Source organism: Anguilla anguilla, chromosome 16 (assembly GCF_013347855.1).
Source record: "Anguilla anguilla isolate fAngAng1 chromosome 16, fAngAng1.pri, whole genome shotgun sequence".
NCBI lineage: Eukaryota > Metazoa > Chordata > Actinopteri > Anguilliformes > Anguillidae > Anguilla > Anguilla anguilla.
In genome coordinates, this window is record NC_049216.1 from 21,031,148 (window position 1) to 21,045,249 (window position 14,102).

Consider the following 14,102-nt stretch of genomic DNA (forward strand, 5'->3'; position numbering starts at 1 on the left):
ATGTACTTAAGTTATGCAAATTGCCTAGATAAGCTAAATAACACATTTACGATTCTGGAGCATAATCGCTATCTCATTCAATTCTAGGTACACAGGTGAGCATATGCATTTTTATTCGATATTATCGATCAGATAATTTAATTCAATCATGGAATGTGCCTTGGGCTACTGGAAAATAATATTTGTTATTTCAGCATTTTGACTATACATATTCATGCAAAATATATTAGAAGTTTTGTAATGAACTGCAGGAATCCTTATATAACCAGTTTTAAAATAATAATCTGGATGCATTCACAAACACCTATAAGCATGTATTAGCATTTCCTTGAGTCCCTTCCCTTTCTCTTTCAGGAAAGGGAGATAATCCCAGTGACAACCTCCACATTGAATATTCTGTCATTGAGTATCAACCTTGGCACTCCAGCAGTCACAGTGCTTTCCTAGGCCCATTAATACAGGCTTGTGCTATCTGTGCACCTTGCTCATTATTATAAGAGTGGCTTGGACAAAAAAAACCCTCCAGGTGATTCATTTGCTTCCCTTTTATCACTTGTTTTTCCTGGCTGTCTGTGAAAAGGTGATTTTTGAAAAGCGGCAGAAAAGGGCTTTGTCCGTCATTTTGCTTTGCTCTCCATCAATCATGTGTCATGGCAATCTCATACAGAACACAGGAAATGGCTCCATTACCTGACAGCCTTTTCTGTTTTTTCAGGGGTGTAAAGAACTGTAACTAGGGGACCACACAGCTTTTTAACCCTTCAAGCTCAGATGCATCATAAAGCCTCTTTGGCAGTCTGTGTTGACCATTCGCAAGACATTACCAAACTGCTTATTTACAAGCCACATAATGTATGTATTATTAAGAATAGGCACATGATAATCAAATCCAAACAAAACCAAGAACATGTGTCCAAAAATGTGTGAATTACTGCAGACCACTCCCTTTGTAGTACATGAGATGACATCTTTAACAAGTATCTTCTTATCAGAATGTGGGTGGCAAAAATATTTACTGTTTGTTGTGCTTTTGCACTGTGCACATGCACTACATTTGTATTTTTCATTAGGAATAAGCATTGGGCGAGAGGCAGGAATACATCCTGGACAGATCAGCAATCTACAGTATCATAGGGCTGAAAATTTATATTTTTGAGGAAATGTATTATACTAATCACTTTAAATATATTTTAACAATAAAAAATGGATAAGGAAAATAAAAATCTTTCTATGTTGCTTTGGTGCCGAAACTAAAAATTGCACAGTAAAAATATTATTGAGTGGATTGAGTCATGTCTTAACCTCCATGGTTTTATTTAATTCAAGGTATTATTCTGAATTTTGAAAAATCTATATTGTGATATCATATCATTATCATAGTAACAGTGCAAAATATCCTGATATAAATTTTCGGCCATATCACTTATCCTAGGCACATCCAACCAAATAACTCGTCTTTAAAGAATTTGCATAAGGTAGTTACATGATGGCATCTACGTGTGACTGTGTCAGTGTTGACTGTGACTGCAAGTCCCAAGAACAGCACATAATTAGCGCTGGTATCACCCAGGGAGTTTTACCCTGCCTCACTGCACAAGAACCACTCCTTTGGTTGATTGGGCATCTGACTTCAGAAGACAACTGCAGTGCACAGGACATGACAGCTTGAGGAACCCAATTATTAAGAAATTGAAAAGATTCCCCTTAGATTGAATGTGTGTGTGAGAGTGTATAGAGTATATATATTAGAGCCCTACCGATGCCAGATTTTTGGGTCTGATGTCGATCCCGATTTTGGAGAGTCCTAGCCCACCGATTACCAATGTTTTGACCGATATTTTGTCAAAAAGTGCAACATTTTCAAATCAATTTGAAAAACTTATATTTTATTAAAGTTTCTATATTTAAGAACATTTAACTTATAAGCAAACAAATAAAAATAAAAATAAACACACAAAGAACATTTTAGATAAAAAAATGTAAAAGATGATATTAAATGAATTATATATATATTAACACCATCTTTAAGTGTGTGAAATCAAAATAACTCCACACCTTGCTTTTACTCCTTTCTTTTCCAGCCATCCATAAAAAATGAATTTTAAAAAATCAGTTTTCCAGTTTCAAACATGTATTTTCATGAATATTATTATTGTTGTTATTAATTTGTTATTATTTCTTAGTATCTATTCTCAGTAAACTAATTATATTTTCTTATTTATCCCTACTACATGATCTCAAAGAGTAAGACTTTATCTAGCGAGCTTCCCTGTCCATAAGAATTCGGTAGTGAAAATAACTACGATGCGCTCTGACGCGTGACTAGATGACACACTCGCTCGCAATAACGCATTAGCTATTGACACAGCCTTATTATTTCTTATTATATATTCTCAGTAAGTTAAATGAATTATATTTTCTTATTTTATTTCTACTACATGATCTCAAAGAGTAAGACATTATCTAGCGGAGCTAATGAGTGAATCAAGTGTAACGTTAGATTAAATTAAATTGACTGGATGAAATACGTGAAAAAAAACTACAATGCGCTTTCGTGCAGGTTACCCACGCTAACTGTTGGTTGATTCACTTCTCCAACAGCAATCCTTCTCTCATGTTATCACGACAAAGCTAGATAACATGGCTTAAAATGATCCACGTTAGAAGTGTTTTATCTGCGTTTTTACTGTCTGGTTAGCTTGCTACGATGACGCGTGACTAGATGACACACTCGCTTGCAATAACGCGTTGGCTATTGACACAGCATCATATAGTAGCTAATATCATTATCTCAGATAAAAGAACAAATGTGTGATGCATTCAATCACCATTTTATTTTGGCTGGTTATTTATACGAGAATACAGCGATGATCCTACGCTGCATATGTGCTCACTGCCACTTTATAAAGGCTTGCTAGCCAGCTAGCTTGCTAAAGTGAACCAAATATGTTAGCTAGCTCGCTCGCTTGATAGTGATGATTGATAAACATAGTGGTCGTATAAACACATTTAATTAAAAACTTTCACTAAATATACAATACCTTCAAATGAAAACTGACAATCTGCACTTTAAACTCATATCCATTGTTTTTCTTCAAATCTAATGAGCTGGAGTACAGAGCCAACACAACAGCTTGTCAGGTTACAAAAATATAATTTAGAAAGGACAAAAGCAATTGAAACATCACTACGAAACAAATTGTATCACTATATTTTCTTTATTCTACAAGGAAACTGGAGCACTGATTTGTCTAAAGATTGCTGGCTTAAAATCTTCCATCTTCACTGACTTGCAAGAAGAAGGGAAAATACCTCTAAATCTAGGGGGCTCCTGAGAAGCAGCACATAAAATACCAGCAAAACAGAGATCGGGACAATGTCAGGAGAATTTCAAAATGAACAAATTCTCATGAGACTGCCTTTACTGAGGTCAGTAAAGATAGTGAATACCTTTTGGACCTTTAAATGAGTCTCTTCTGAATAGATCTTAATGTAGAATAGTGATCTCATGTAGAATTGAGTAGTAACCAGACAAAATTGATGCAGCGTTCTTCGAACATTATAGCATAAATATTTTTTTGTTTTCATCACCTTCTATATGATTGTATTCTAAGACTGAGGTTATATTGTTCATCATGAACCTATGGATGAAAAAGTTGACTGTGTGCTTCAATTTAATTGGATTACAAATTCTGAATTGCACAGGAGGATTTCCATCTGCCATGATAAGTGAAGCCCTTAGTCAAGTTCAATTTCACATATAATTCCCCATGCAAACTCAAATTACTGAATCAATACTTCATCGGAATCTGGACATTCATCACATTGGGGAACTGCACTACCACATTGTGCACAACATATGACACGTTGGTGCTTTTTTGGAAACTAACAGAAAATGAGCAAGCTTACTATCTTGATGGTATTTCATAGCATCTCAGAAATGGTGTGATTAATTGCTAGATACTGTATTTCCATTTGTGATCTATGACCATGGTGTGAAAGAACAAATAGATAGAATACTTTTACTCAAACCATTTAAACATTTCTAGTAGCCTAGTGGCTTAAATGAATACATTGTAATACAGCATGTTAAAACTGGGTGGGGGGGTAGTGGTAAGCATGTTTGGTTCTTCTGTAGCAGTTTATTTTGTTTCATATAAACCTGTACTGTGAATAAACCATTTTTGGTTTGCATTAGCTTCAGAGTCTGTTCAACTGAGTTTCAGTTTAAAAAAAATAAATTTTAGAAATACAATGTTGATTTTTAAATCTATAGTCAGTCATTAATTACTTTTAATATTCATATTGTTACCGTCTATTGATTATTTTCTCTTAGTTTTATCTATGCAAATTGAATACGGACGCCACATAATTTAGGCCACATAATTGGGAGACTGAATTGAGGCAACCGTTATGGACAGAATTTATTTGAGCGATTTAATGGGAAACAAATTAGAATTTGAATTAGAAGCAGTCGCCCATCCTTTTAAGAAAGTGGTTGGTTGAGAACCATAGCCTGGTGTTGTAAGGAAACCAATCGCTGCTCAGACTACAAAATGTAAGTCAACCCATTAAAAGTTTTCCCAGAACCTGAGATTGGTTACTTTACTTGTTGGACAAGTTCTGAGTGTATCGGACTGACTCATAAGGCAGGAAACATACTCTACGCAAGTACGCATATGCAAATCACAACACCAGGCCAATGCACTGCAAAGTGCGTTCTTATGTCCAAGTGGAGGTAATAAACCTTAGTCTTCAAGGGGGAAATTCAGGACAGACTAAGTGGGGAAAAAAAGCACAAATCAAAGAAGACATCTTCAATCTGTTGTTACCTGCTATAATGCCCCTCACTGTGACGATTGAAACTACAGCTCACGCTTGCAGCCATTTTAAATTACAATCACAGTTATACGGACAACCAAACCATAAACATGCAAGTACTGGTAAATGGACTGCATTTATATTTTTTATATAGCGCTTTTATCCAAAGCGCTTTACAATTGATGCCTCTCATTCGCCAGAGCAGTTAGAGGTTAGGGGTTAGGTGTCTTGCTCAAGGGCACTTCGACATGCCCAGGGCGGGGTTTGAACCGGCAACCCTCCGACTGCCAGACAATCGGTCTTACCTCCTGAGCTATATCGCCCCTGGATAGATATACTGGATATACCAGAAGTGAATGCAATGTAAGTATACTACATGTGGACATTTAAAACATTTTTTTTTTAAATGCTTTATTCGACTATCTCAAGCACTGTCCTCATAGCTGTCCTCATGCAAAGATATCACAAAAAATCACGACCATCACAAAAAATACATGCTGTATGTAGGTATGCCATAGGGCACATTGGAAGACAACAAATTTGAATAAAAAAGATAATAATAATAAAGTATGTTTTTGTACATGTCACTTTTATGGTAGCATAATAAGAGCAGTATGCATATGCATAATGGCCCAATGAGGGGTGAGGTAGGAGCAGAGGGCTGCTCCTGGGCGCTGTCTGTTCGGCACCTCTCACATCCCTGATCCACAGAAGGTCTGCAGGTCCTTGGAGAGCGCCACCTCCAATCCCATTCTCAGGCAGGGAAACAGCTGTAGCCCATTCCTAATCATGCCAGCTGCTCCCATTAGCAGGATTGGGGCTATAAATGGCCCTGCTTTCAGGCCTGAAAGGCCAGACAAGTTGCCGTTTGGCCACTGTGCAACTGATCAATTGTTTTTTTTTCCTGAACTTAAAAAAAAAATATATATATATATATAATTTCTTTTTTTTCAGTTGTGTCTGTTTTTGGTTTTTTTAATTTATTTTTTGACATATGGACTATGGGATATCGTACTAAAAAAGTACTCTTACTTTTTAATTTGAAGATTATCAACGATTGTATTCAACTTTAACTTTATAAATCTGCATATGAAAAATGTTCCATATCAGCAGTTGAAATGTAACTACTTGTAATGGATACACTTCAGCAGTATGTTAATTATGAGCATATTGAATCATATGTTCTCAGTAAGCTTTTTTTATATTTAGTAAATGACAATTTTAAATTAAGTTTATTTTAAATACTTTTCATTCTGTCACTTATTTTACCTCAATACATGTCTTTTTTTTATTTTTTACTTTTTTATTTTGTTGCTGTATAATTTCAAAGTGCTCTACTCCTTTTATGGCTGCCTCCCACATCCCATAAATACTTAACAAGATCATAACAATCCATCAAGACCGTCTTTCAAACAAACAAGAGCACATTGGCTCATGTTTAATTAATCAGCAGTGACAAACAACAAAATAACAATCACAAAACCGACCTGCTCCCATGAAAGCAAATAGACAAGACTGTATTCCCACTGGTAAATCTCACTTTGCCCTCAATGCTGTTTTTCACCCGACTGCTTGCAATTTCCCTCACTTCACTGTCAAAACCATTGGGTTAAGTCGTGTGCATTTCAATTGAGCACACCGCAGTGCGAAGAAAAAGTGAGACTTTTCCCTCATAACCACTAGAGAATAAAGATTTCAAACCTTGCTATATAATGGACTGTGCATTACTTTTTCCAAGAAGATATCGAATTTTCACTTACACTTGATTGATTTTATGATGGAAGAAAAAAATAAAACCAAACAGATAACACACATATGGTTTCAACTTGATGCCACCTTATCTTAGAGCACCATAGAGGATTGTGTTATAAAAAATAAAATAAAAAACATCTCGCAGAAGCAATGCACCGACGCCAGCTGCCATGAACAATGTGACATTGTTTACCAGCATCTGTAGTGCCACAGCAGTCATTAGTTCTGTTTTGTTCAGAATGATCCCATGAAGAAAGGCTCATCTTGTGGCCTTCTATTTCTGTAAACACATAAGGTTTGGTGGGTGGGGGGTCTGAATCACTGGAAATTGTATTTTCACAATGAGTTGCCTCTGTAAAAAGCAATTTATCATGTAAGGATGGAAATCATCTATGCTAATTCCTGTGCAGGTATAACCAATAACAAATATTTGTGTGAATAAGTATTGTTAACTGTTTTTGTTGGAAATACTTTTTTTTTTTAAACTACACTGCTGTTATTCTCCTGAGGTACAATTACACCATGCCTCTGCTAAAATGTGCAGAGGCATGGTGTAAAGTAGTTTTTTTTTTTTTTTTTTTTTGCATCCAGTGTGATCCTGACAAAATAAGTAAACCATCTGTAGGTAAAAAAAGAGCTGCAAGAGTTTGCTTACCCACTTGGGACATCTCCGGAACTGTTGCATGGAAAGGGCCGCCAATGAACTCCGGTGCATTGTCATTGATGTCTTGTACTTTAATAGTGAATTCTGAGGGTGGCTCCAGAGGCTCATTGGTGTCCCTGTTGATCACTTGCGCTGTGAGAGTATATTCAGCCTTCTCTTCCCTGTCCAGTCTCTTCATGGCGTGGATGTCTCCCGTCTTCTCATTGATGGCAAAGATGGTCCCCGCACCCTCGCCAGCCAGGACATACTTAATGTTTTTCCCACCAATGTCTAAATCCGTGTGAAGCTAAAGGGAGCAAATGGTAAAAGTAAATGAGTTACCATTGTATTCATAGTCTCTCAATGCATTTAGTTAAAGAATCTTAACGTGGATTTACACCGCAATATACTGCTTCTGCTGCTGAGAGGTTAAATCTGGAGATGGTTTTTGCGAATGTACTGGTATTTTACTGTGACAGCACAATTGCCCAAGCTCACTGACAAAAGCAAAGGCCAGACAGGAGCATCAGCTTTCAGGCAATGTTTTGATTTCATCTCCTATACCACTGTTATTTAGTCCTTAATCTATCACTGTTTGGGAGTCGAGGTAAACCTCTTTTCAGACAATGTTTTCTTTTGCCATTGACAGCTCAGCCAGAGTTATTCACCCACAAATCTTTTCTTCACAGAGGTCGAAGTGTTACTGTGTCAAAATGTGCAGCTTCCTACTAAATACACTTGCAACAAAGCAGGGATTAAAAAATGGACAACAGCCTCATAAAAGTGGGTTAGAGGCTATGCAATTCTCATATAGGTGATTCTTGAATTTTTGAACTGCCTTCCTGGACCTGTAAAATGAAAACAGGCAGACCTGCCTTGCCAATTGACAACTAAGTTGTGGCAACTAAGTTTCCATATTCATGGAAGAATTAGATGAGCATAGACATCAATTTAAGAAGGAAAAATGTAACATTTAATTTGTAGAACTAAATATTTCAACTCTCATACTTTATTATTAATCAAAGAACATGCATGAGTAAATACTGATTCACTGTATAGCTTTGCTTATTAATTTGACTGGTAAAAAGATCAGTTAATAATAATAAATTAGATGTTTAATATAATTTGGTTACTTTTTGTGTATGGCATTTTCACTTAAATTACAGCATTAAAATGCTTTGCCTCTCTGGTACCTGTATACTGCATCATCACTTTAGCTGCTCTTAGTCAATCAACAGATAGTGATGAATTTGTTTTATTCGATGTTAACGGCTGATAAAAATGCAATCCCAATAGTATCATGCATCCCTGATCTCATGCACTTCTATAAAATGCAGACAGAAACCTCCATATTAAGGAAATGACAAGGAGAGACAGTACCTTCACACAAAGCAAACTGGTTGTTTCTATAACATGTCTGGCAGAAGTAATTCCCCAGTGACATGCGTGGTGAAAAAATCTAGTTGAGTGAGAGGAAGCACCTTGTTTGTCACCTGTTTTCACCTCCTGGTGTCACAGATGTTTCCATCCTGTGCAAGAATTGCTTTTGAAGCTCACGGCTGGAAAATATGGCTTCAAACTGTGAATTTATTCTGTGCCAAAGGTTTTATTTCTTTTTACTGTGACTGAATAATTGACAGGAGGTCTTGTCAGTCCAGGGATGAGTGGCATTTGCAGCAAGGTTTTTAGAGTTCTTTCTCTGCCATTCTACACTCAGGGTGTTGAATCCCAAAGGACAGGAGGCTGGGGAAAGAGGGTAAACCTGAACACTTCTTGATGTCTCTCCAGTGTGGCCCAGAAGTGGTCATCATATTTTACAATATATTATTATTGTCCACATGTGAAATTTTTCACACATTGATGGAAACAACCCTGAGATTTCCTGGTTATATTCCAGGAGTTCCAGTCACAATTTATTTGAACTGAAATTTCAAGAAATAAGAGAAATATGATTCACCAAGTGTTTGATCAGGAAGAATTCATGCATACTCCCTCATATACAATTTCACAAAGCACAATAAACTTTGTCAAAAAGGGCAGTCAGAAACAAAATATAGTACAGATTTGGCTAAGCTGTCTGTCTCTGTAATTACTAGGGCAGTACAACTGCTGTACAACTGAGGAGACACACTGATGATATACTAATGACTGACAGCCTTGTGGGAAAATGTATGAATTTTTCACAGTGTCATAATGATGGGATTTCAAGTAGATTGAATGCACCATGGTGGATTCCAAATTGGAGAAAAAAAGTGCATATATACACCCGTCACAAGCCAGATGACACCCCAGTTAAGGACATAATTGTTGGTCACAAGGAGCATTGGACATTTTGGTTTTCACCACTGTGGTTTGCCAATACATAAACCTCTTCAAACAAACAAGCAAACACACATCATTACTGTTCCCTCATGGCTTCGAGGCAAAAATAGCAAACCAAAATAACTAAGATAAAATAAACTAAACTCAGCAAAAAAAAAAAAAAAAGTTTTTACATCTTTCTGCTGTCTGGCTCCTCAGCTTTTCATCCTTTAGCTTTTCAGCCAGGTTGCTTTCACTTTGTTCACACTCTCTCAGACTCCCCTCCCACCATAGGAAGTGAGCACATCTTTAAGCCCTGGCCTGATCGCCATTGCAACCCAGGTGTGTGTGTGCCCCCCTAGGGGTGGGGCTCCAGACTGCCACAATATCTTTTAGTCAGTGAATCAGTGAAATTACCCCAATAATTTTATTAGTCTCTTATATGAGGAATCTGGTATCTGGGTCTTTTAAAAGTGAGATAATTATATCTCTTGTCAAGTTGGTATAAAGGCATCAAGTTTGATATAAGCTCTGACCAAAGCAGTTACAAAAACCATTGATAAATCTGGAATGTAGGAACACTTATCAGTGTTGGCCTCCAGATAATCTTAACTGTCAGATATTGCATTTTTTACCAGCTTAAAAAGTAGGTTTGTCATTTTATCTGTAGATGTCAGATTTGGTATCTTTAAACCTCCATCCCACCTGTTAATGAAAACAGCACAGCTTCCTTTTTGGGTATTTACCACCAGGGATCAGTCAGCCTTTCAAAAGAGCCACTTACCACCCTAGCCAGTTCATTACTAGGGCTCTAAATCAGGTGTTCTAAATCAGATTGCCTAAGATTGTAGTTCACTGTTTCATCAATCTTGAAGCACAGAGGGAACAGACATTTTTTCACTCGTTCTCAACCAATGGCTGTGGACTGGGATCTTTTAATGTCAATTCTGAAACTAATGTCTCTGGAAGAATTTGTCTAGAGACAGGAATTTGTGGAAGAAAGAGGAGCAATCAGAGTACTTAATGAGTAACCAAATTCTATGAAAAACCATTCATGGTAATATTATGATTTTGTTCCTTGTCTGGGCAAAGTGGCAAACTGAATCCTTCACCCTGAAATCTGAACAGTGAATTGCTAGGCATGTTTGAATGACATGTATGCCCTATGTGATGAGAAGTAAGCTTAAATGAAAGTGCAGTCTCCTGACAGACCTCAGCAGCAATGTGTCAGTGCAGGCAAGGTAGGAACAGGACATTGCTGCCTTTACGGTGCCATCTGAGTTCACTGAAGTCAGCGCACACGAAATATAAGCATACTGGCAGAATGCATACAGGCTGAATAAAATGCCATCTAAAAGGCTAATGGAAAGGCAATAACTTATTTGCCTTTAGGAGGGTGCCCTACTCACTTCCTCCCATACCACATGTTTCACAATGGCAAATATGAGACCAAAAACATTTACAGTATGCAGAAAGTGTGTTGTGAAGTTTAATGGATAATCATGCACAATTTAATCATCAGAGTTTTACAGTTGTTGTCCCTTCCACTGTGTGTGTATGCATATGTGCTTGCGTGCTTGTGGGTGGGTGTGCTGCATTATTCAAATAGCCTCTTCCAAATACCATCTTTTGCACTTATTGTTAGCGCCTGCCAATTATATGTCACATAAATGTATAGGAAATACAAAATAACCCCTCACTCTCTTTCAGAATTAACCTCATTCCTCAATTCTGTGACTTGATTTTTAATTTTTTGTTTAGTATTGTTCAGTTATTCCCATTTCTCTGCTTTGTTCATCTCATAGTCATGTGTCAGTCAAGTAGGTCTCAGATGCTGAGTAAACATGAAGCAAAGGGTGTATTACTAGCTTTTGGTTACATGTTTTGTGAACACCCTGAGGTTGGACTTTGTTTCACAATGGGTAAATGTGACTGGTTCTGCAGGAGCGGGGTACTGGGTACTGCATCTATGAACAATGTACAAACCCCCTCTGAAGCTCACCTCCCCATGTTTTTATCTTGTCTTGCAATCCTTTGCATGGATTGTCCTTTCATCTTCGTCACCTCATCCATCATTGAAAAGTGGTAAGACCAAAGAGAATAAAAGACCAAAGACATGTCAAGCATTGATTGAAGGAGACTTTGGAGAAATCAAATGCTAAATAAACAAGGAACAAGCCTAGGGTGTGCTTCTGAAGATAACCCTTTGGGATTTGAGCATTAATCGCAATTGCCAATCATGTTAACGGCAATGTAAAACATTAAGTGGCAATTTGGGACTTAATACTTGCAGGGGGCTTGTCTTCTTCTAACAGTGCTGCCCGAGTTAACAAATTTGTCTAAAACACATTTGTATAAAACGCAGCTGTGTCTACTGAGAAATCAGGCACTGGATCCTCCTACTAATATACAGTAGGTGGACTCCGTTGTAGTGTGTGTAGTCAGATCATTTCATTCTGTGGGTATTAGCAAATGAGCTGTGCAGCAATGATGTATGACTTATGCTTCCCATAACTAGAAGGCAAATGCAAGAGTTCACCCCCCAGAAAGCTGAGGGTATGCCACGATGACTCCTTAACACATAACACAACCCCGAGTCACAACTACTCACATGCAATCAGTGCCATGTCCTACATTCCACTGATGTGTTTCTCAATCTGTGCAAATTGCAAGCGCAAAGTGATTTCAGATGATTGGTTAAGTCAAACAGAACTTTGGCAATGTCTTTTCAGGTAAGTGCTGCAGGCAAGTCAATTGCAAAGACCGACTACTATTATAAGAGTGAATCTCATTTCTTGTAAGGAAACTACTGCTCTGCATTGTGACATAACACTTTGAGTGTAAGAAGCAGATGGCACTTTGCATGATAGATGATATCCACTCCTATTCTTGGAAACAATTTTCCTTCCAGTTCATCCACTGAGAACACTATTGCTGCCGACAATGTACGGTCCTAGTTTCAGGTCCCTGCATTTTATCTCCTCATTAGAAATACATGAGCAGTCTGCAGGAAAAATGGCCACAGTGCAAAGGAGGGAAAACTAGCTCTAATGACTCGTGCTATTGAAGCAAACTCTCTCTATCTGCCTTGAATTTGAAGCTCACTAGGATCACAGTCAGTTTGACCAAGGCACAGACAAGCTAAGTCATTGCTCTTATTTACTCAAAAACAGTTCTGTAATATATGGACATTAATTCTCTGATTGACAATGAGCATGGACATGCAAATGTGTGAAAAAATAATAATGAATGTGGAAATTCAGCACACAGCTAAAGTCCAGATAATACCTCAATGTTACTTTTTTTTATATATTATTGTTTTATTAAATTACTGTACGGGACAAAACTGCTATGCAGCAATAGGGGAAAAGATATACCATTTGAACAGAGCGTAGTCTACTTTTGTGATGCTTAGGTGTGTATGGTTGTGTGTATGCATATGTACGTGCGTCCAGAAATCATTTGATATCATCTTCAACAGTTTGTGCCTTCTCTAGTCTTATTAGAAAGTACTTAAAACAGAATTGTGCTCTCTATGAAACCTAACAACTTTGTATGCACAGAGATTTTGCAAACTTCAGCCTGAATTATTTCTTCATGCACTGAAGACAAGCAAAGAACAGCCATAATTAAAGAAAACAATGGTTCTCTTACAGCTGAACTAATTAAATTAGAATAAGTTTGATTTTCATGAAGTACAGATGGAACCTGTAGCACCTCTCATTTGATATGGGATTTTGTAATGATGGAGTGTTATCATAGCCCAGATGGCACAGCTTTGATTCATGATTCATATCTATTTTTGAGCAGCTGAATGAATGAGCAGTGATGGCCAACAAACTTCCGGTTTTCTTGTAAGATTCCCATATCAATGACAAAATAAAATAGGCATGCAGATGATTGACCCTTAGAATTTACTTTGATCCCTTGTGGCCTAGTTTGGTTGTTTCCCCATAAAAAGACACACCGCGCCAATTGCAATTTCCCATACAAGAATATTTTTAAAAAATCAATAACAACCATATTGAAACAATAGATGTATTATGAAGATTAATAAAAAATGATGAGAATGAAGAGACCAGCTGTGACAGAATGGTTCAGGTGGTCAGGACCGTTGCCAGAAGAACAAGGAGCACCAAATGTCCACAGCACATCACAATGCACAGTTGTCAATGCATATAATCTTAGATGTTTAATCACCTGATTCATGAATGCGCTCTCATGAGCTGTCATTGAAGAAGACGAGACAACTTCCAGATGGTTGAAAATACAAAAGGTAAATATGATAATTTGGTGCCACAGCAAAAACACTGTGAGCCATATACAGTCATGTGGATCAGTGTCATTCAACCACACATTTTAGATTCTTTCAACAGAATTCCCATCTACTGTCAACCAGTTCATTGTGATTTGAATGTGACCTCAGACAAAAAATAAGTATGTTATACATGGCTTCTGGAAAGCCATTGGTCCACACGTGCAACTTTAAAATTACAAAGGGTAATATTTCTTTTTAACATTCATATATATATTTTTTTTTCCCTTGTGATCACAAGGTTCTCTGGTGCCTTTAGGCATGCAAATA

The 14,102-nt window shown here is 37.3% G+C and overlaps 1 protein-coding gene across 1 annotated transcript in view; it reads right to left on the reverse strand.

Moving 5' to 3' along the window:
* The window catches only part of LOC118214756 (cadherin-8-like), a 75,311-nt gene that overhangs the window by 34,461 nt on the left and 26,748 nt on the right, over positions 1-14,102 (reverse strand). Inside the window, exon 3 of the mRNA XM_035394944.1 lies at positions 7,229-7,523. Coding sequence (XP_035250835.1) covers positions 7,229-7,523 — 295 coding nt within the window. The remainder of the gene's footprint in view (positions 1-7,228; positions 7,524-14,102) is intronic.